Source organism: Psammomys obesus, unplaced genomic scaffold (assembly GCF_907164565.1).
Source record: "Psammomys obesus unplaced genomic scaffold, mPsaObe1.curated_primary_1811, whole genome shotgun sequence".
NCBI lineage: Eukaryota > Metazoa > Chordata > Mammalia > Rodentia > Muridae > Psammomys > Psammomys obesus.
The window spans coordinates 1,728,981-1,749,314 of record NW_026585742.1 but is presented as its reverse complement, the minus strand read 5'-3'; the positions used below and the strand labels follow the sequence as shown (position 1 = coordinate 1,749,314).

The following is a 20,334-nucleotide window of genomic DNA, read 5'->3' as shown; positions in this document are numbered from 1 at the left end:
CAGAATAAGCATCATGTTTTATCTTTCTTTGAAGAACTATTAATATTTCCTAAATAATGTTGTTAGGATTTCTTTGTATTGCTTATATCTCTATCAACCATTTGTTCTGTCAACTTTATAATATTTTATATTAATATTGTACATATTTATATATCACACTATTCTATGTTAATGGGAATCAATGATTTGCATGCCTGTACTTAAAAGTTCTTAATCTTATTTTCATTTATTTAGTTCTCTCTTTCTCTCTCTCTCTGTCTCTCTCTCTCTGTGTGTGTGTGTGTGTGTGTGTGTGTGTGTGTGTATACAAGCACATTGATGCCAGAGGACAGCCCATGGGAGTTGATTCTATCCTTCCACCATATAAGTTCTGGGGATCAAACTTAGATCATTGATCTTAGAAGCAAGAATCTTGACCTGATGAGCTGTCTTGCTAGCTTGCCCTTGTTATTTTAATTAGATATTGAACATTTTTATACATGTATCATATGTATGCAGTAATTTCTATTGCATATATCCATGGCTGTGATGTGGGGTATTCTGATGACAATATTAGACAGTAATGTCACACTAGTTTATGAAGAGGTCATTCCTATGTGCAGTCTTATCACAAATGTCAGAGTTACCCTAATGGTACATATCCCTTACAGACCACAGTATTGACAGGTGTAGGTATAACTCAAGTTTGCCAATAGCTGATATCTTACATTAACTTAGTATATATGTGAATAACACTAATGCCTATAAGACTTAAGACTAGGAGCTGAAGAAGGGAAGATCTGAATGAAGGCTTTGTGTCACTATTGAATGTTTGTTTTCCTTGCTTTATAATACTCTGCTCTCCTGTTATCTCAGACTTTATTCCTGTACGCCAACAGGACATAACTGATCTGCATATTTTAGAGTGCCAACCCAACACAACCAAAGAGTGAAGGATCACACTGTCCTCTCCCACCCAGATCAAGCAAGCTCCGATGCCAACACCCTAAGACGAAATATGGCAGATAAGATTCCAATGGTGCAGGACTGTTTGGTCCAGAGTGCCTTCAGTCAATTTCCATGTCAAACTCTGATGCTAGTAACAAGCATTTTTTACATATTTGTGTCTGGGCCTTTAAATGGAAACCAGAAATTATATGCATTTATTTCAAAGCATTTTTACCTTTTGTCCTTTAAAAACTCTTCTAAACCTTTGAGCAGAATAAAGGTGAGATTAATTAAAAGATTAAGTCTCCTGAAAGCTTTTGATGGGTTCTTTACTCACTAACTCCCAACAATAATACTTTTAGCTGCATCAGGAATAACAAAGATACAAATTTTTTCAAATGAAATTATATATGCTCATCCATATCTCTACCTATATCTCTCAGGCAAGACCCTCTCCATGGCTCTTGATAATTTTCAGGAATAAAATTTGGGGCATGACATTCACAGTAGGAAGCTGAGATAGGTGAGGGTTTTTTTCTGGAATTATGTGTCAAAATATTCACAACCCTGCTACGACATTTTAATTTTTCACAGTGGTAAAATTGTGTGTGTGCGTGTGAAAGAGAGAGAGAGAAACAGAGACAGACAGGTGAGGAGAGACAGACAGAAAGAGACAGAGAGGAGGGACATTTGCAGTTGCCTTGTATCTCTGTGGCATATGTTAGTTTCTGGGATGTGAACAATGACAGGGTATATAAAATGAACAGTTGAACCAATAGCAAGGAAAGCTTGATTTCTTTCAAATATTCTGGCTAAAAGGGGAGAAAAGCACTTAAATCCTTGGTGAGAAAGATCTGCTGTCATGCATGGTAAGCTCAGTGTTCCAGCTGCAGTTGAGGCTTTATGTCTTCATTAAAGAAGGGTTTTAAAGAAAATAGAGAGGCATCTGAGAAAGGTTGGCTCCTAATGTTTATACAACTTACTCACACAGGCCAGGTTCTTTGAAGGGTGCTGGGTCAGCTCAAGTGACGAATTACTAAAAGGGTAGGCATCAGAGGCAGTGACTTCCAGGGGTGTGGGGCAGTTTCAGAGGGTATGGTTTTGTCACCTGGGACAGAACTCCGTTCTCACTGAAGGAAGACTAGTGGCCAGTCCAGCCAGTTGTGAGAAGAAAGATTTTATGTTAGTCATTTTCCATCCCCAAAGCATGGGTCCTGGTGCCAGTCCCAGGCCACTATTGTTGGTGTGGTTCTTGTAGCTTCACCCAACATGCAACAGGCATACAGGTGGACGTTTGACAGGCCAGCTGTGTCCTCCCAGCTTTGAGGAGGCTGCCGCTTGTGCAAACAACTCACTGTTCACCATCATCTCTATGTAATGTATCCCATTAGCAGGGCCTGCTCTCAAGGTGGATGAGAAGCCCAGCAAGCAGACATCTATCCAAGTAGTAGCACTGCCCATGTCTGGAGGTGACACTGAGTCCAGATGTTCTTGTCTGTCTTCTCCACCTTAAGCTCCCTGGATCTGCGATTACCATTACTGTTTGACTCCATCTTCTGAGTGCATAAATAAGAACGAATAAAAGTGTTCTGAAAATAAACTGGTTCCCTTTCTCTCTGAGACTTGTGACTCCCTTGCTTATCCTTTGCCCTCTATTTAAGATGTCCTCACTGTGCTTTAGTCACTGGCCATTTGCCTAGTAATCAGTCTATACAGCACCTCTGTCCTTCCTCACAGACCTGTACTTGGTGATTTGTCATCTATCTGAGCTTAGTGAGCCCTCTCCTCAAAGCAACTTTTGCAGACCTGTTGGGGGTTGTTCTTATGCTAGATCTCAAAGATCTGTGTAAACCTATCTTTGTTGTATAAACCTGCCTAAGTCATTTTATCTGATTGGTTGACTGAACAGCCTTGGCAGGACAGAATAGGGTAGGTGTGGCTAGGGTTCCTGGGCTTTGGGTTCAGGAGAATCATGTGACAGACAAAGGGGAAGAAAGGAGAAAGGAGGATGCTACAATGGGTTGGTTAGGTGGAGAAGGAACCACATGGGCTGAGAGGGAGAACTTCAATAATGGCAAGAAAAGACCCATGGTACAAGCAAGTACCATGGGATTATGGATGGAAGGTAGACTAGATGAGGAGGATAAAGGTGGGTGGCATTGAATGGAGGCTTCAAGATGGATGGTGAGGTTATTGAGACAGTGTAAGTGAAATATCTGCCTGGCCCAAAGTAAATAAGGAAACTATAAATCTGACAAGTGTCTGTGTCTTATTTCTTGTGATAGTAGGTTAAATAATAGTGCTCTGGTAATTTTAGGGCTAATAATAAACTGTACATAGCCTAACACTCATTTACTTCTTATTTACTACAACATAGACCACACTGCCTAATGTCATTCTCCCCTGTTTTTTCTCATGGATGTGACAGGAAGGACAGAGGTGCTGTATAGACTGATTACTAGGCAAATGGCCAGTACCATGGAGTACCATGGACCAAAGAGGGTTTTTTTGTTGTTGTTGTTCTCCTTTTTCTTTTATTAGCTAATACTCTATATCAATTATTTCTCTAATGCAACTCATCTTGCATTAAGTATTTTTTTTTTGCAGTAAGTATTAAAAGTAACCAAGGAATGGTTTGAACTATACAGAAAAGTATACAAAAATCATATACGAACACCATGCCATCTTACTTAAAGGGCAGATTTACATTTCCTATAGAAGTGGGGAGAGTTCTGAACTCTCCATAGGAGAATGAGGGATGATCATGCTTGTTAGCTGTCTGCCTACAGCCTCTCAAGTGTGCTAAGTGCTGTCTAAACTGCTTCTTATTGGAGTGTGAAAGACAACGTACCAGTGTAGTAATATTTGTTGAATAATGGAGTGGATTCAGCAAAGAACAAGCATCAAATGCATAGGAACAAGAAGTGTGCAAAACCCCATCTGGGCCAGCTTTTCCAAATGTGTTTTATCTTGAGAACACAGTTGATGCTGCTTAGAATATTGGGTTAAGAAGGCATCTGAGGCTGTGTCTACACGCATTATTTGTTGTCAGCTTGCCTGCCTTTCTTGGCTGTGTGTTGGCTTAGCTTCCTGTAGGGCTGACATTGCATCCTCTTAGGGGAGAGTTATCTTGCCTGGAGGAGCGTGTTTCCAAAGACCCTGTGAGGTGCCTTTGAAAAAATAAGCCATATGTGGCAGAGCAAATATGAAACAAAGTGTTCAGGAGATTCAAAAGGAGGCAGAAATTGGCCCTCTGCCTCTTACATCCCCTGTTCTGAGTACTGAAGGTTGACATCACTCCAGGATTAAAGGAGAGCACTCTTGCTCAAACACCAATATCTGAAACACAGGGGGAAAAGGCTTATAGAACATAACTGGCCAAAGAAATTGCTTTTTGAATAAATGCTTCCTTCTGCAGAGTTGTGCCTGGGCAGACTCCGCTTTTAGAAAGAGTTTCATTTCATTTCTCAGTGAGCATGTTTTTGGAAGCAGGGAGGCCCGAGGAAAGCAAACTGGTAGAAATCTCTAGTCCCTGTCACTTCACCAATTTCCTACCCACTGAAAACCAGAAGAGCTCAACTATGATGGAGCCCTGGGGGGAGACGTCAATGATTACTTCCCAGAAACTGCCCTCTGATGCAATTTGCCTCTCAGATGAGGAGGGGCTCCAGCGGACCTTTCATCCCAGCTTGGGTGGTTCTCTATCTGCAACTGTGCTTGCGTTTTCTACCCTGCTGTACAGCCCACATGCACCAAAGTATTGGCCTAATCAAAATTCCAAAGAGATTAGCAGGGGCCCAAGGCTACAGTGGGATGTAGCAAACTTTAAAAAAACAAACAAAGAAAAAACAAAAGTGTTTCAAAGTAGCCATGACATGGGCTGAGGGATTTGTGTTCCTAGCTGAGTTGAGGGTTTCATGAGGAAAATGGGAATGGTGAAGTTGAATAGTCAGTATGTCAGGAAGGAAGCAGCTGTTCAGTGACACACTGGGCAGATGGCTTCCTGAAAGGCCCCTGTTGTCAGAAATGGTGAAGGGGTAAGGATACAAAGAGGGACATTACTGTGTTTGTCCATTTCTGCCATAAGTGCAGGAGTGAGATGGGAAGGATTTTTTACTTTACTAAAGTAAAAATTGTCAGGGCCCTATAATTATTTGAAGAGCAAAGAACTGCGAGTGAATGCAATTGATTTCTTGACCAAACCCTAGTAAGCAGGCTCACACTATAATTTAGTATTTCATCTGACTGCCAAGCCCAGCTGTTAAGTGAGGTCAGTCATGGCACATATGAAAACGAGGCTCGGTACAGCAGAAGAATTTAACAGTGGGGTGTCCCAAAAATAAGGCTAGCCATACTTCATCCTGTCTATGCTGATGATTCTCAAGTGTAACAAGTTACCAAAAAAAAAAAAAAAAAAAAAAATTCACAGCTCAGCTCCGGACTTTCTTTCAGGCCTGATACACTGTAAGAAAAGATGATGGCCAAACATGAAGCATCATGGCAGGGCCACTGGGTGTAAGTCATATATACATTTGAGCATAGTTATAGTGATTGTGCTCCGGATTGATGACTCTACAAGTTTCAATTGAAATCAGCGCTGCTCAGGACCAGGAGTCACTTTTGCTGCTTGTTCAACTACTTCTAACATGATTTTTGTGGGAAAGTGCACAATTTAGTGTGCAAGTCATTTAGGGCAGTTTTGTTGATGGCTGTGACCAACCTGAAATGCCCTCTCTTGTTTGTACAGGTTTTATGGGTCCATTCTATATTGCCATAGCGTTCACAGTTGGTTGAGTAATATCTAGTCCAAAGCTCACAAGTCTCATCTGCTGCTTTGGTAATTGGTTTGACAATGTGATACTTTAATGTATAATTGGATAAGCAATTGGACTCTGTTATAGTACAGTGGTTTGGCATAATTATTTTTCCAGTGCTGTGGTTTTTCTCATTGATAAATACTTTGTGGGGTTACAAATTCTTAAACACCAACACTCTACACTTCTTCAAAGGGGGAGGACACTAATTAATAGAAGAGCTGATTTCAGCGTTTTAGCCCATAGACAATACCTTTACATAGAAACTATTTCAAGCAAGTTATGGTTAAGTCAAATCCTTGGCAACTAAAAAAATGATGGATACTTCTATGATGACCTGAATTTCTCTATAATCTGGCAAATAGCTGGCTTTGGAATCTCCCCAATGAATAGAGATACCCACAGGGTTTTATGGGATTTCTCACGTAAGTATGAGAAAGGAGACAGGGACTGCTTTTTTTTTTTTTTTTAAATGAAAAGATCTTTGAAGAGCTCAAGGGCTCGAAGGAAAGGGAAGCAATGCCAAAACCCCAAGTTAAAGTGAGGGGTATGATAGGCTTGGTGGCCTCACCTGTAATCCTATCCCTCAGGAGTCCACGGCAGGAGGATGAACCAGGACTACATTGTAAGACCCTGTCACAAAGCAAAGCAAGACTCAGGAGGTGATTTAGCAGGCCGCCAAGACGGTGCAAAGTGGGTGATCGTATGAGCAGGTCTGCCCAGCCCCCAGAGAGACAACCCCTTTTCCACCAGGAATGGTGCTGAGAGGAGGCAGAGGGCAGGGTGGGCGAACACGAAGTGGGGAAACTGTAAGCAGTGCTGTGCCTGTCCGTGTCTGCACCCAAACTAAAACCCACGCTGTCTAACCGTGCCTACTTTCTGGTAAGACCTTTTCCAATTAACCCTCGTTTTCAGCTTCGATAAGGGTCCTACCAAGAAACCATAGATAATTTGCCATGATGACCTAAACAAAACAATTTTGTGGCAGAGACAGTGCTATTCTGAATGGCTTCCCCCGCCTCCCCCACCGTGTCAGAAGGCATGTTGTTGCTATGTTGGTGCTACACTGAGGACAGATTAACACTCATTAAGACTTTTTTCTTGGCAGATGAGAAAGCCTAAAACATAACTAAAATGATTATAGGATCCAAAGCTATCTAATGTTTGTTCTCAGATTTATTTATTTTATTAATTTATTCGTATGAAAGTTTTGCCTGTGTGTATGTCTGTGAGCCATCTGTGTATCTAGGCCCAAAGAGGAGAGAAAAGGGTGTCAAATTCCCTGGGAATGGAGTTGCACATGGTTGTAAATCATGATATGGGTGCTGGAAATAGAACCCAGGTCCTCTGCAAGAGCAAAACATACTCTCAAGCACTGAGCACACTCCCAAGGCCTCAGCTTCAAAGGTATTCAGAGTATTGCATGGGCCACTGGAATGTATGTCCCACCCCAACTATTGGGACATCAAGTCCTGTTTAGAAGCTGCCCAGAACATGTTGGGATTTAGCAGGAAAGCTGCTGTGACTGGCTCATGATGCCAGCCCAGGGCGCATGACACAGGAGAGCTGGCTCTGACAGAACATGCCTACAGATGATGGTTTTGTTGCTCAGAGCAACCCTTTCTCACGCCAGGTGTTCAGCCCATTCCAAATCCCTACTAGGTGTAAAGACAAACCCAGACCCTCACCCAAGGAAGAATTATTCTCCTTTTCCAACAACATCCGGAAATGTTCAACCATTCAAACTCCTATTACATGATGTGCACATGAATCTGCCTGCCTAATTGAATAAGATTCCAGAAGACAAGGGTTTTCATCTTACTTATCAAGATATCACTCATAAAACCTAGGACTGAGTCTGGAATATGATGTTTGCTTGGTAAAGTTTGTAATGGAAGTTTTAGTTTCTTTGTAAGCTCAGTTTTGTTTTGTAAATATGTTTTTGTTTTAATCTCGAGTGTGGGATTTTAGCTGGACTGTAGTTTGTACACAGCTGTTAACTGTCACATGCCAGGCGTGGTCTTTGCTGGCTAATAACGGTCTTCTAAGTGATGCATGTAGAGAAGAGCATGGTCTAGGCTATGCCCTACATATAAATTGAGAGCCCAGATTGGGTGGTGTGATGTGTGGTGTTGGTACGTGGCATGTAGCAGTTTGGAGAGACCAGAGACGGATGGTGTGACTGGAGCAGACAGATGGAGAGAAAGGCTTCGGGGCACAGTGGTTTGTGTGAGACTGCTGGCCGTGTTTGCTGTTGTGGAGATTAGCCCAGCCCTAAAAGGACCCCTTGACTCTAAACAGCCAGGAGAAGTAAAGGTGTCTGGGCCTCTCTCCACACTAACCTCTCTTCTACTTAGGTTGGGAGGTTGGAAGGCAAGTTGAGTCCTAAACACTCCAAATAAAGTAGAGTTTAAAAACTACTGTTCCAAAAGTTAGTTTAGTTGAGAGTGATAACAAGAGAACTAGATCTTTAAAATTACTTTTCTATTTAATGTAATTCTGTCCCTTTCAATAATTTATTTATATTAACACTTATATAAACAGCAACACTCTCCCATGAAAACGGTTTATTTAAGCTCTTTCTTCTGCATGTTATTCTATAAAAGTGATAAAAATAAAATATATTTTTTATAGGAGCTACACGGTTTCTACTCAGATGCTTACCTTTTAAGAAACACACTAAATTGGTTTTCTCCCATTTGAAGGCAGCTTGACATTTACTCCAGGTTAGTTCCACATTCTACAAAACATTCAAATTACTGTGAATCATTCCTCCTACTGTATTCCATTACAGAACTAGAGAAGCATCAATAGCCAAGACAGCTTGAGCATTACATGGGGGAATTAATCATCTCCCCACATACCTTGCGATAACACACTCAGTGCGCAGGGGGGGCAGTGTCAGAATCCACACATATCAGCACTTCTAGCAGAAATCCTCTTAACACTTCCTTCCTCGACAATCATTTCAAACAGATCAAGTGAGATGATTGCAGATACATTTTTTCCTTTTTTTTTTTTTAATTTTCTTTTCAAAAGTTTTATAGAAACAGAATTCCCTTGGAGGAGCCATCACAGATTTCTGTGTGTTGGACAGTAATAAAGACTTTGGTTCAAGTTTTTGCAAACGCTGTCCTTCGCTACAGACCTTCCTTCAAAGAAGGAAGCATCTCAGAGGAATGTCAGCTCTGTGACATCAGAGGAAGGACAGCCTTCATGATGAGCTCTGTCACAACAAGCTGAGTCACGGTTAGCTTCTGGGACTTAAGGCAGAGAAGAGAGGTGAAGAATTCCAGCACATCAAATCCTAACACAGTCAGCACTGTACTGTGAAGAAATAAAAACCTGACAATCAAAGTGTGACACTCCTGATGGCAGTTCACATTTGGATAGTGGAGATGTTGAAATGTGAAGAAGCGTTCATCTAGTGATGGGTGCACCAGAGCGTTTAAATCCTGCTCACGATTTGTGCAAGATGCCATACGATAATCATAGTGCCAGTGGAGGGCACACTATAAAAACACATCAAATCCTTGAATTCGATCTGTTTGAGCTAGCTGTTTCTGCAGTGGTCCACAGCTAAGTGGATATGGGGACAACTTGATTACCAGCCGCAGGTCATAGCCTTCCTGTGGCAACTTTTTGAGGGCCTTCTGAGGTGAATTACCATATCAAATATGGAAGCCCATTTATATTTGGATTTCACATAAGTAAAAACACTTAGGGCTGGGAAAATGGCTGCAAGTAAAGTGTTTGCTGTATCAACACGAGGATCTGAGTTTGGTCCCAGGCACCGGGGGGAAAGCTGGGTATGGTGCTGTGTATCTGTAACCTCGGATTCCAGTGTCTTGTCTGGTGAGCCAGTCTAGGCCAATCAGCGAGCTTCAGATTCAGAGAGAGAGACTTTTAGAAAATAATAGTGGTAATGGAAGACACGTAGCCTTGACCACCTGGCTTCTCCATGTGTGTTAAAAAATGCATACGTGTGCACACGTGCGCGCGCGCGCACACACACACACACACACACACACACTGTGTTTATTATAAGTATAGCCCCAGATAATTCATGAAATTTTGCTTTGTCAAACAATTAGCTGAATGTCTTACTAACAATTAACTTAATGTGCCAAATATGGCAACCGTGCTCTAAGGGTAATTTGGATTACCTTGGAGATTGTCACCGTGTGCTTTCACCATAGGCTGCTGATTTGCCTCCAGTGATAGGTCTCTGTAATAACTCACTCCCCCACTGTAGCAACCCCGAAGCTAAGGATTACTGTGCACACTTATAGACATGAAGGATCCAAGTTCTGTTTTAGACTTGGGACTTCAGTTCTGACTCTGCCTTTCTATCTTTGGCCAAGTAGATAGGGCCAGAACATGGGTCCACTTGGGAGCCATGAAAGCAGGCATCTTTGGTTCTTGCAAACAATTTGCTGAGGTAGTCAATGGTCACTTGTGAGGACAGTGTGTCCAGCCTAACACTGATAACAAGTAATGATAGCAATAGCCAGAAGTCACATGGCAGGCATGGCAGCCAAGTCTCCCCTTGCTTCTGTTTTACAGAAAGGAAAACTGGGGTAGAAAAAATTGTTCTTGTTCTTGTTAAACCCTAGACTATTGTTTTAGTTAGTGTTTTAGTGCTGTGAAGGGACATCATGACCATGGCAACTATTATAAAGCATTTAACTGATATGGCTTACAGTTTCAGAGGTTTACCCCATTATCCTCATGGCAGGAAGCATGGCAGCATACAGACAGATATGGTGCTGGAGGAGCCAGGAAGTCTAGATTTTGATCGACAGGCAGCAGAAGAAGACTATGTTCCATATTAGGCATAGCTTGAGCATAGGAGACCTCCTAGCCAGTCCCCACAGTGACACACTTCCTCCACCAAGCCCACACCTACTGCAACAAGGCCATGACTCTTAATAGTGCCACCTCCTATAACCAAACATTCAAACACATGAGTCAAACCACCACACTGTGCTTTATCAACCTGAGAAACCCTTGTTGGATATTCTTTAGATAATACCTTCTTTCCTATAATTCTTCTGTTGTTTGTGTTTTGAGACAGGGTCTCTCTATGTAGCCTTAGCTATCCTGGAACTTGCTGTGTGGAACAGGCTGTCCTAGAACTCAGAGAGATCCACCTGCCTTTGTCTTCTTCCTGAGCTCAGGGATTAAAAGTATGTGTTACCATGCCTGGTTACCATAAGACTATTTCCTTTTGAAATATAGATGACTCTCTAGAAGCTTTGAAACTAGGTGACCCGGACCCAGCTCCTGTCCATTTGGTAACCACTAAATATAACCATTGAGTATCTTTCTTCCCTGTGTGTGTGCCTTTGATTTCAGGAGAGAACATTGGTTCCTGGCACATCAGGAACAGATTGAATATTAGGGATGGTAGTAAGTAGGCATTGCCTTTCTCTTCTTGCAGTCTAAAGTCATCTAGAAATTTACCTACAAATGAAACTCTCCCACTAAGGCTCACTCAAGGCAAATCTGCCTTTTGGGTATGCTGTTCCTTAAAATCATGGAACTCCTCTTTGTTAGCCAGGCAACAGATTACTGTGACCACATTCTTAATTTGCCTCAGAATTTTTTCACAAACACCTGCAGTTTTCATTTCTTAGTCTCTATTATGGCTCTTCTAGGGCACAAATTTTGCCCTTTCAGGCTGCCCCAAACCTCCCAATTCCTGAAGAGACTCCAAACTTCTGAACTAGTTAGCATCATCAAGGTACTTAGAAAAATCTTGCCACCCAGAGGTCCTTTGATTTACAATATACAAAAGAAAAGCACTCTACAGTGGTGTTTGCAAAGGACAGATGTAATATGGTTGAAAGGGCCTGAGCAATAAGCTTAATGATAGATGAGTTACAATGGGCCGCGCGTCTGTGGGCTGATATTGTGGATTCAAGCAACCACTGGTCAAAAAAGCAGAAAACAAATGACATCTCTACTGAACACAAGCAGAATGACTGTTTTCACCTTGTTTGTGATGTATTTAGATTTATAGACAATTTACAGGAAGGAAGGTATGTCAGCAGAGGTATTAAGGTTATGTGCAAACATATGCATTTTACATCTGAGACTTGAACAACTGTGGATCTTGGCACCCTGGGCACCACAGATACAAGTTGACAGCCATACTTCTATTTACGTAAGAGCCCTTTCCTATACATACAGACCTCTTTCCTTCAAATGTTTTGGGTTTGTTGTTGTTGTTGCTTTGGTTTTGTTTTGCTTTGCTTTGCTTTTGCTTTCTTTTCAAAATCTATAAACAGTCAACCAGGTTTTGCTAGTGAGTAGTGGTAATCAGTGAGCTGTCTCAAAGAAAACCAAGAGCTTCCAACTGGGGTCTTCAAAAGTTTTGTTATTAACACTCATGTCCAACAGAACTTTGCGAACATGTTTAGTTTGCTCTATTGGTTTTCTAGTTTCCGTAAACAATGTCTAAATGCTGCCATCTGTAAGGCATATGACACGAACAGAAGGGTGCCTAATAACCAGGAACATTAATGTTCTCAGCCTCTAAATTATTTGGAATCATCTGGTATGGTCTGTGTTGACAAGGCTACTTAAAGCTTGATTTCTGTGTCTTCCCATGGCAACACCACAGTGGGAAGGTCATGTTCACTGGCTTTTGCTTTGCTCTTTGTCTTTCTCATCAAACTGTTACAAGATGGATTTATAACAAACCCAAAGGTAGTAGAAAAATGAAAATTAGTTCTCGGGTAGAATAGCGATCCCATTTGATTCGCCCGTAGCAACTGCGTCATGTCTGCTTCTACGAGCAAGGAAATGACTTCTTAATGTGCTTTTCTTCCACTAAGAAGAATTAAATCTGTGTGACAAAATGGAAAACCAGTGTGCTGGCAGCCAAATTCTGAAAGGAAGATCCATGACCCTCATGAAGATATTTGTGGCCTAGTTCTATGCTAATGAGCCTCATTTAGGCTCAGACTTTCTCAGTGTGGAAATACAGCCCTGCTGGAGAGTGGGGGACATCTTTCCTACACTGTGTTGTCTTTCATGTCAAAGTAGCTCAGAGATAAATGGGGAAAATTCTCTGTCTGCTGCAGTCTGCCAGGCTGAGGGATTGGGGCCCAACAGAATGAACATTACTATTTCAGGTGGACATGTGTGTGTATTATGTATGTGGCTGGGTTAGTTATGCCACAACATGCATGTGGCAGTCAGAGGACAACTGTGGGGAGAGATTCTCTCCTTTCATTTTACCATGGTTTCCAGGGGTCAGCTTGTCATGTTTATGCCTTACCCTTTGAGGCAACATGTTTTGCTGAGCTCACAAGGTTATTTTCAAAGTATCCAAGTTGAGGGTGAGTATACATGCAGTGAAATGTGAACGGTAACTATGGAATTGCCATTTGTATAGATTCTCCTAGATAAAGGAAAAAGGTTGTGGATTATGCTGGCACCTAGCATTACCTACCTGGATAAGTAACTGAATTTCCTTAGACCCGCATTTCCTCCAGAAAAGATGGACTTAGGGGGAGTGTCTGCCTTATGGGAAGGTGTTAGGACTATGTGAGAAAATGAGCATAGGAAATGCGGCCCTCCACATCATAAAGGTTGGCCATCATTGACAGTACTTTTCAATGATCCGAGTCAACATAGCATGGGTCACTACACTGTTCATCTGTGAGCCACCTGACCTTCAGCTTATCCCTGCACATATAAAGACACAGAGGACAGATTTGGTGACAGAACTGAATTACAGTAGGAGATTAAAAGAGAGATTAAACTCTACTGAAAACCTGCTCTCTGATAGTATTGGCATGCCCACTCTATACAGAAATCTTAAACGTATACTTGATTGTAAATACATATGTATATGTAAAATAAATGTAAACATGCAAATGTACTTTATGTGCTCATATACAAAGATACATACACAGAGAGAATGGTCTAGGGAGGAATATAATTGATTAAGACTAAGCTGTTAATTTGCTCTGCTGTTTTCTCATAGTTTCTATTATTACAGGTACTCTTGGATTCATAAACCTGCTACTTCTTAAAAGAAATTAGAGAACAAACTGATAAGGGAAAATGAATTCATTTACAGTTTAGTCAAATCCTGGAAAGAAATACTCATTTTTTTCCCATTCTCTTTGTCACAGTTAGAACTGTATAGAAAACATGAAAGAAATGCCAGAAACTGTACGAATATTAAATGGTCAGGACACATGAAGTCTGGAGAGGCTAATCCCTCCTCTGGTTGGCAATAGGTCTTTAGTCTTTCCCGTCCCCAGCACAGGGCTGCTGGGAAATTTTATGTGATTTAGAGTTCATTTTTTCAATAGTCTGATAGCCAAAGGGAGGGGACTTGAGTGTTCCCTGTCAGAATTTCTTCCAACTATTCGGGGGCCATAAAAGCTAGAGAGAGAACGGTAGGTAAACTGCAAGACCGAAGATGGCCAGAGACAGGGTACAACTGCAGCCAAGGAAGTCAATTATTGAATTGTGCCTGACAAGCAAAAGAAAAGGAAATGGAGGCTGTGTTGAGTGGCGAGATGCTACCCTCACCAGCCTCCCACTTTACCCAGCCTCCGTCTGTCACAGGCTCATCAGGCAAGCACAACAGCCCCGGTGCAGCCTAATCTTGTTATTTTATTAGAGAAGCAAGAAATGTCAATTCTAATGTGAAACTCTTTATTTTCAAAATTGGGCAATTAATGTAATTAAGATACACCTACAGGCCTCTAATTTGCAAATTATTGTCACTATTCCCCACTTCCCCAACATTATTAAAGGGAATCTCAAGGACTCTTTAGTGAGCCTATTCCATTTTCTTCCTCCACAGCTCCAGAAACATGACAAAGAGAAAGAGGACGCCCCAGCCTTTTGGAGATCGGAGGAGGAGATGGCTGCAGAGGCGGAAGCTCTGCGTGTCTACTTTCAGGTAAACATCATGTACTTTACCTTCACCCAGACCTCCCAGTGGGCCCCAGAAAAGGCAAGATGGTGGTTGGCCAGGAGGGCAGAAACGTAGCAGGACCCATGTCTTCCCAGGGGATCACAAAAGACTTTGTGGAGACCATGCGAGGAAAGCCTTTAGCCATGGTGGACTTGCCCGCCCTGTCCTATCACTGCAGGCATGGCTGGAAGTCTGGAGGGAAAGTCCTGAGATTTCCAGGCACTTGTGTCCACTCACCGGGTAGAGATAGCAGTAATTTATCAATAAAGAGAGCGCTCCAGAGTGTGTAAGTGGGCCAGAGAGCTGGGGGTGGGGGTGGGGGTGGCACTAAAAGGCCAAGCCAGGAGAATGGTGAGCCTTTATGGGTCATCTGTGGAGCACTGACCTCTCTGGCATGTGGAGACTGATTATATAATGCTCACTACTGTATAGTTTTATAACTGTTTTCTTTTAATGTTGATCTCTCACTAGACCTTACAAGTTAACCTTTATCACATGTATAGAACAAAGTATATAGAGTATTTGGCACTATTTCTGGTTTAGGGTACCCACTGGGTCTTGGACAGACTCGCCTGCAGATTAAAAGAAAACTGCTGTGTGCTGCTTAGATATGAAATGCAAAGAAGTTCAAAGATACATGCTTTAATTGGCCATTACTTTTAATTAGCCTTACTTTTAAAATACTTTAATTACTTAATGACGTGGGTGCCTTCCCTTCTGTTGCTAGTGCTTGAAGTCTGGGACAATCTCAAGCTGGAAAGGACACATTGAGGCCTCCTTCCAAGTGTTTCCAGGTTTTGTCACCATCACAGAAAGCATTCAGAGTTAGGACAAAGTAAGGTATTAATGATATGGAGGAGGAGAGTCAGGAATCAGTTAAGATTGCCTAGGACAGTATTTGCCTTTTTTCCCTCTTTCTATGTAATTTTTGGATTTGTCAGGTTCTTTTTTTTTCTTTTTCTTTTTTACAAAATACTATATAATTTTGGATATGTGCAGATGCCAGCAAGCAATCTTACAAGGCCATTAAAGCTATTGACAGGTGGATGGTCATGAAGCAAAGGGTAACTGCCATCCTCAGTGGTCCATGCTGTCTCTGCCATTATGGTAGCCTTGTGCCTTGTGATAGGTACTCTCTGCTTTCTCTGTGCCTCCCTGGCCCCTCAGTTCAAGCGGACCACTGTAGACAAGCACTGCACAGCTTCGTTCCTGCTGCCATACATGTGTCAATCAGAGTTCCTCTGCCTGAAGGAATACAGTGAAATATAGCAGGAGCTATCAGTCATATATTTTTTTTTTAACCGTTTCCACTGTTCACCTTCTCTTCTGTCTAAAGAGAAAGAACTGGTAATGAGTAGTGGCCTGTGGGCCTGATCGAACACTGTTTCGTTTCTCTTCAATTCCTCTTCAGAAGTCCAGTGTATCACTTCAGCACGCCCTGTTAAATGAGAGTCCCCTATCTTCAGGCTAAATTTATTATCCTGAAATTGTTTTATTCTGGGCTTCCTATACAATGGGTATTTCTAGGTAAAGGCAAGAAAGCTCTAGGCTTCTGCTGAGGCCTTTGTGAAATTGTAAGTCTTCCTCAGAATGGGTCATCTACATGCATTAAGATTTTAACTTACCTACTTCCTCCCTGACTCCTGAATTTACTCATCTTCCAGATAAATTTATTTAACTAGCAACTCTTGCCAGAAAGGTATCTGTCCTAGGCAGTCATAGAAACTATTGGGCACCATGCCTACTTATTGTTTAAATCACTAAAACTTGCTCCTCTCTTTAATGGCTTTTGTTATAGACTAAATAAATGGCTTGTTGGGAAGCTTGACATGGGCACTAAGAGTAGAAGAAATACAGTAGCCACTGTTACTGATGTGAAGAGATGACCTGAAATAGAGGGTTCTTAAAATTTACAAATGCATCACCACTGCCTCCAATACAAAGGGATTAAATATACTTCCCTTCAGACATACGGTCCTTGGATTAGTCCCTGTGGTTATTTGATTCTGGCCTCTCCATTTTCAAATTCTATCTTTATACCAAATTTGAATATAGTGTTTTCTAGACTAGTGGTGCAACATTCAGCTTTACCTAGCCTTAAGGAAATATTTTTTTGTTTATGTGAAATTAAGATGAACTTGGCTTCACCAGACTTCTCTGATAATGTTGTCAGCAGAGTGTCTGTTTTGGGCAGGGTCACTTGAATGACTTGGTTTGTTGCTATGCTGTAAAACCTTGAAATTCCCAGGAGACACAGCCAGAGACAGGATGGGAACCTGGGAGGGATGACAGCCCTCAATAGCTTCTGAGAAAGCACAAGGAACTATCCTATGAGAAAATCCAAGCTCAGCCCTGTCAGTGTTTTTCTGTGCTCAGTGGTTGTTTAGAAGTGGCAATGTCCATAATGCCAATATAACAATTCAACCCACAGGCCCCATTATTAGTTCCAGAAACTTCATATTTCCTTCCCCAGCTGCTAAGCTGCTCCTCAAGAAGTCCTTCTATGCCTGCCACCTCTCTAGTAGGCTCTCTGGTTAACTTGGAAAAAGTGCTTTGCCCCTGCCGCCGAGTCCCTTTATTCTCCAGTACCTGTCTCTCTGCCACCCTGTGTGAGGTAGTAGGAATCAAAGTGGACCCCAATTTCACAACTGACTTTGCTCTATGTGCAGGTTTGTTTAAACTGTTCTGGTTTCTATGAGGCTGCCCTTCTTCTCTGTTTCTCTGCCATCTGACCATGCGCCCAAGTAATATGACCTTGGGTGTGTCCAGTGTTAGCCCAACTTCATTCCTCCCTCTCTTCCTCCATTACTTTTCTTGACTTTGTGTATCACCAAGAGCACTATTTACTTATTATTTCCTTGATTCACTTTTCGCATTGCAGTACATTTATCTTAAGCTGTATAGCCTTGCCTCAGTGTAAAAGAGAATACTATTTCTAATTAGAAGAATAAAAATAAATAGAAAAGAGATATAGTGCTCTCAGTAGTTGCTCACCTACAACTTCCAAGACTGAGCTTCATTTTTTTTTTCTTCTAGGAAGCAAGGTCAGTCTCCCTTATGCTTAAATGCCACCACCAAACTGAGACCCTCCAATTCCCTACTTGATCTGTTTAGAAATATTGAAATGAAATAATCTGTCAGAGATTGAGTGTGATTCACACCTTTGGAAAAATCAACAGTGAAGATTATAATTGAAATCCAGAGCAATCTGACCCCAGACCTACATGTGGATTCCCAGCATGTGGAGGAGCTAGGATCCATAGGAGAAAACCAGACGCTTAGGCATAGAGAGCTACTCTGTCATATCCAGATACATGACACCTACTGAGTCCCAGGGGCATACTCAGGCCAGGCTGATGAGGCCCATGTTAAATTGCTTCTCCTAGAAGACTGGCTTCTCGGTATTGCCTTTAACATCCTGCTAGCTAAGAGTCTGTTAGCCATCAAAGAATCTCAGAGGAGAATGTGAATACCTATAGTTAAGATGCCCTGGATTTGTTCACTTATAAAGTAGAAAATCCACTCCTTTTATTTTAATGCAATAAACTAGATTAAACCTTCAGCATGACAAGGGCTATTAGGACCAAACAGTTATTTATTTATTTTTTTTCAGAAACCACACATGCATACTTAGCCTCATCAAGGCAACAACATTAGCTTACTTATATAGAAGAATGTTCAGCGTTCTCGCATATGCCCCTGCAAGGGAGATGGTGATTTAGCCTCCTTCTTTATCACTTTGTCTAGCCGGAACACAAGTAGATTCAAAATTTCTTGGGAAATCACAAGAAACAAACACTCCTTTTGCTGTGCCCGTGAAGCCAGGAGTGCACTGGTTGCTGAGTGAAGCTCTGGCTGTCTCAGTGCCTGCCTGACAGATATCCGATGAGGCGGGATTTCTTCAGTTCCAGGAATTCAGTGCCTCCTCTCTGCCTCAGTGAATTTATGCCTTGGATCCCTGCAAGCTGAGCTGATTTCCGGGATGGACTTTGTGTTGTGTCTCTCGGTCTTTCTAAATCATGTTAGATGACAGTGGATCTGCGTCTCCTATCCTAACCTTGCCTGCTTTCTGGACTGTCATGTATTTAATACTTGGATTTGCTGCCTTTCTAATTTTAATTCAACAACATGTGTAGCAGTGGGGAATGACGCTGTCATCGCCTCCTCCCCACTGGAACTGAGGTGAGGGATCCATGTCGTAAGATACGCAAACATCACCTCCCAGCGTGGATGGGAAGTCAAAGCAGGACAGGTTTCCACAGGGTGTTGTGTCAGCTGGATCACTTGTAATTCACCACACTCTCCTCTGTGTGTCATTACTTTGTAGATAATTGGTTGCCTCTCATTTACTTATAACAGTGCAATTTCAAAGCAACTGAGTCAGCCCGAAACAACATCATTTCTGGTTACAGATGTACTGTCAAGGGAGATTTTGGCACCAGCATTTTTTTAAAAGCCACTATAGTTTCAGCCACTGGGCAATTGGTAGAAGTCATGGGTAGCGAAGGCAGACAAGATGGGACAAGTCTGTTTGTCTCATGCTCTAGTCTATAAAATATGCCTCTTAGTCTCTACCCCATAAGCCATAGAGAGGGTCTGCCTTTCACATGAACAAGTGAAGACTCAAGGGATTCATGAAAGAATTTTGGGGGAAAGAGGTGGCCATGCTTGTGGGAGTTGGTCTCCATTCCCATGGGGAGGGGCTCTCATTAACAGGAATGAAAAGGTTTGCCCCATTCTCCTTCAGCTTCCCACAACTGATATGATCACAGATTTTCTTTAGCATGATACCATGATAGCTGATGCCTCCATCCAGACTAAAGATATTTGCTATGTTTATCTTTACTTTGACAGGAAAAGACCCAGTCAGTGATTTAAAAGATACAAGAAAAGAGAATTTTTATTTTTTCTTCCTAGTCCTTGTTTCTATTGGATAACTCAACCACAGGCCCTTTCTTCCTTTGTGTTACATTTCTAGAACATGTTAAGAAAGATAAACATAGACTGAGTCCCTGGGGCTTGAGAATGGTAAAAAAGAGAATCACCTGGAAGTAATCCAATACAATGTCCCACTAAATGACTTATCCAGAATGCCAGGATGGTCACTCTTGTAAGTTGTTATGGCTGTCCATAAGGCAGACTACTCCAATATTCAAAATAGGCCTTTCATTTAGTTTAATAGTTTGCTGGGATCCTACTTGTACCAATATTTCTGCAGGCCACTGATGGCTACAAATGCTGGGGTAGGGTGGGGATAAGAGGCAGACTGAGCTCTACTGAGCTCTGTCCCTGCCCATGATAAAAATGGCTGGTGTCATGGGTTAATTTTTATCCTCATGAATTTTACAACACCATCAGCCGTCAACACAGAATTATTTTCAGGAAAGTATGACCCAGTAGCCAAAAATAGCTATGAGTTTCAGGCTAAAGAAATGGCTCAGTGGTTAAGTACACTTGCTGCAGTTCCAGAGGGCCTGAGTTGGACTCCCACCAGCTCACAAACACATATAACTCCAGTTCCGGGGAATCCAATGTCCTCTTCTGATCTCCGTGGGTAGGCATACACATGCACTCATGTATGCTTGTGCGCATGCGCGCACACACACACACACACACACACACACACACACACACACACACACACAC

The 20,334-nt window shown here is 42.0% G+C and overlaps 1 protein-coding gene across 5 annotated transcripts in view; it reads left to right on the top strand.

Moving 5' to 3' along the window:
- Positions 1 to 20,334, top strand: part of Fhit (fragile histidine triad diadenosine triphosphatase) — a 1,508,502-nt gene that overhangs the window by 1,469,444 nt on the left and 18,724 nt on the right. For all 5 annotated transcript variants that reach the window (XM_055599194.1, XM_055599196.1, XM_055599195.1 and 2 more), the window contains one exon: positions 14,575 to 14,673. In XM_055599194.1, coding sequence (XP_055455169.1) covers positions 14,575 to 14,673 — 99 coding nt within the window. The remainder of the gene's footprint in view (positions 1 to 14,574; positions 14,674 to 20,334) is intronic.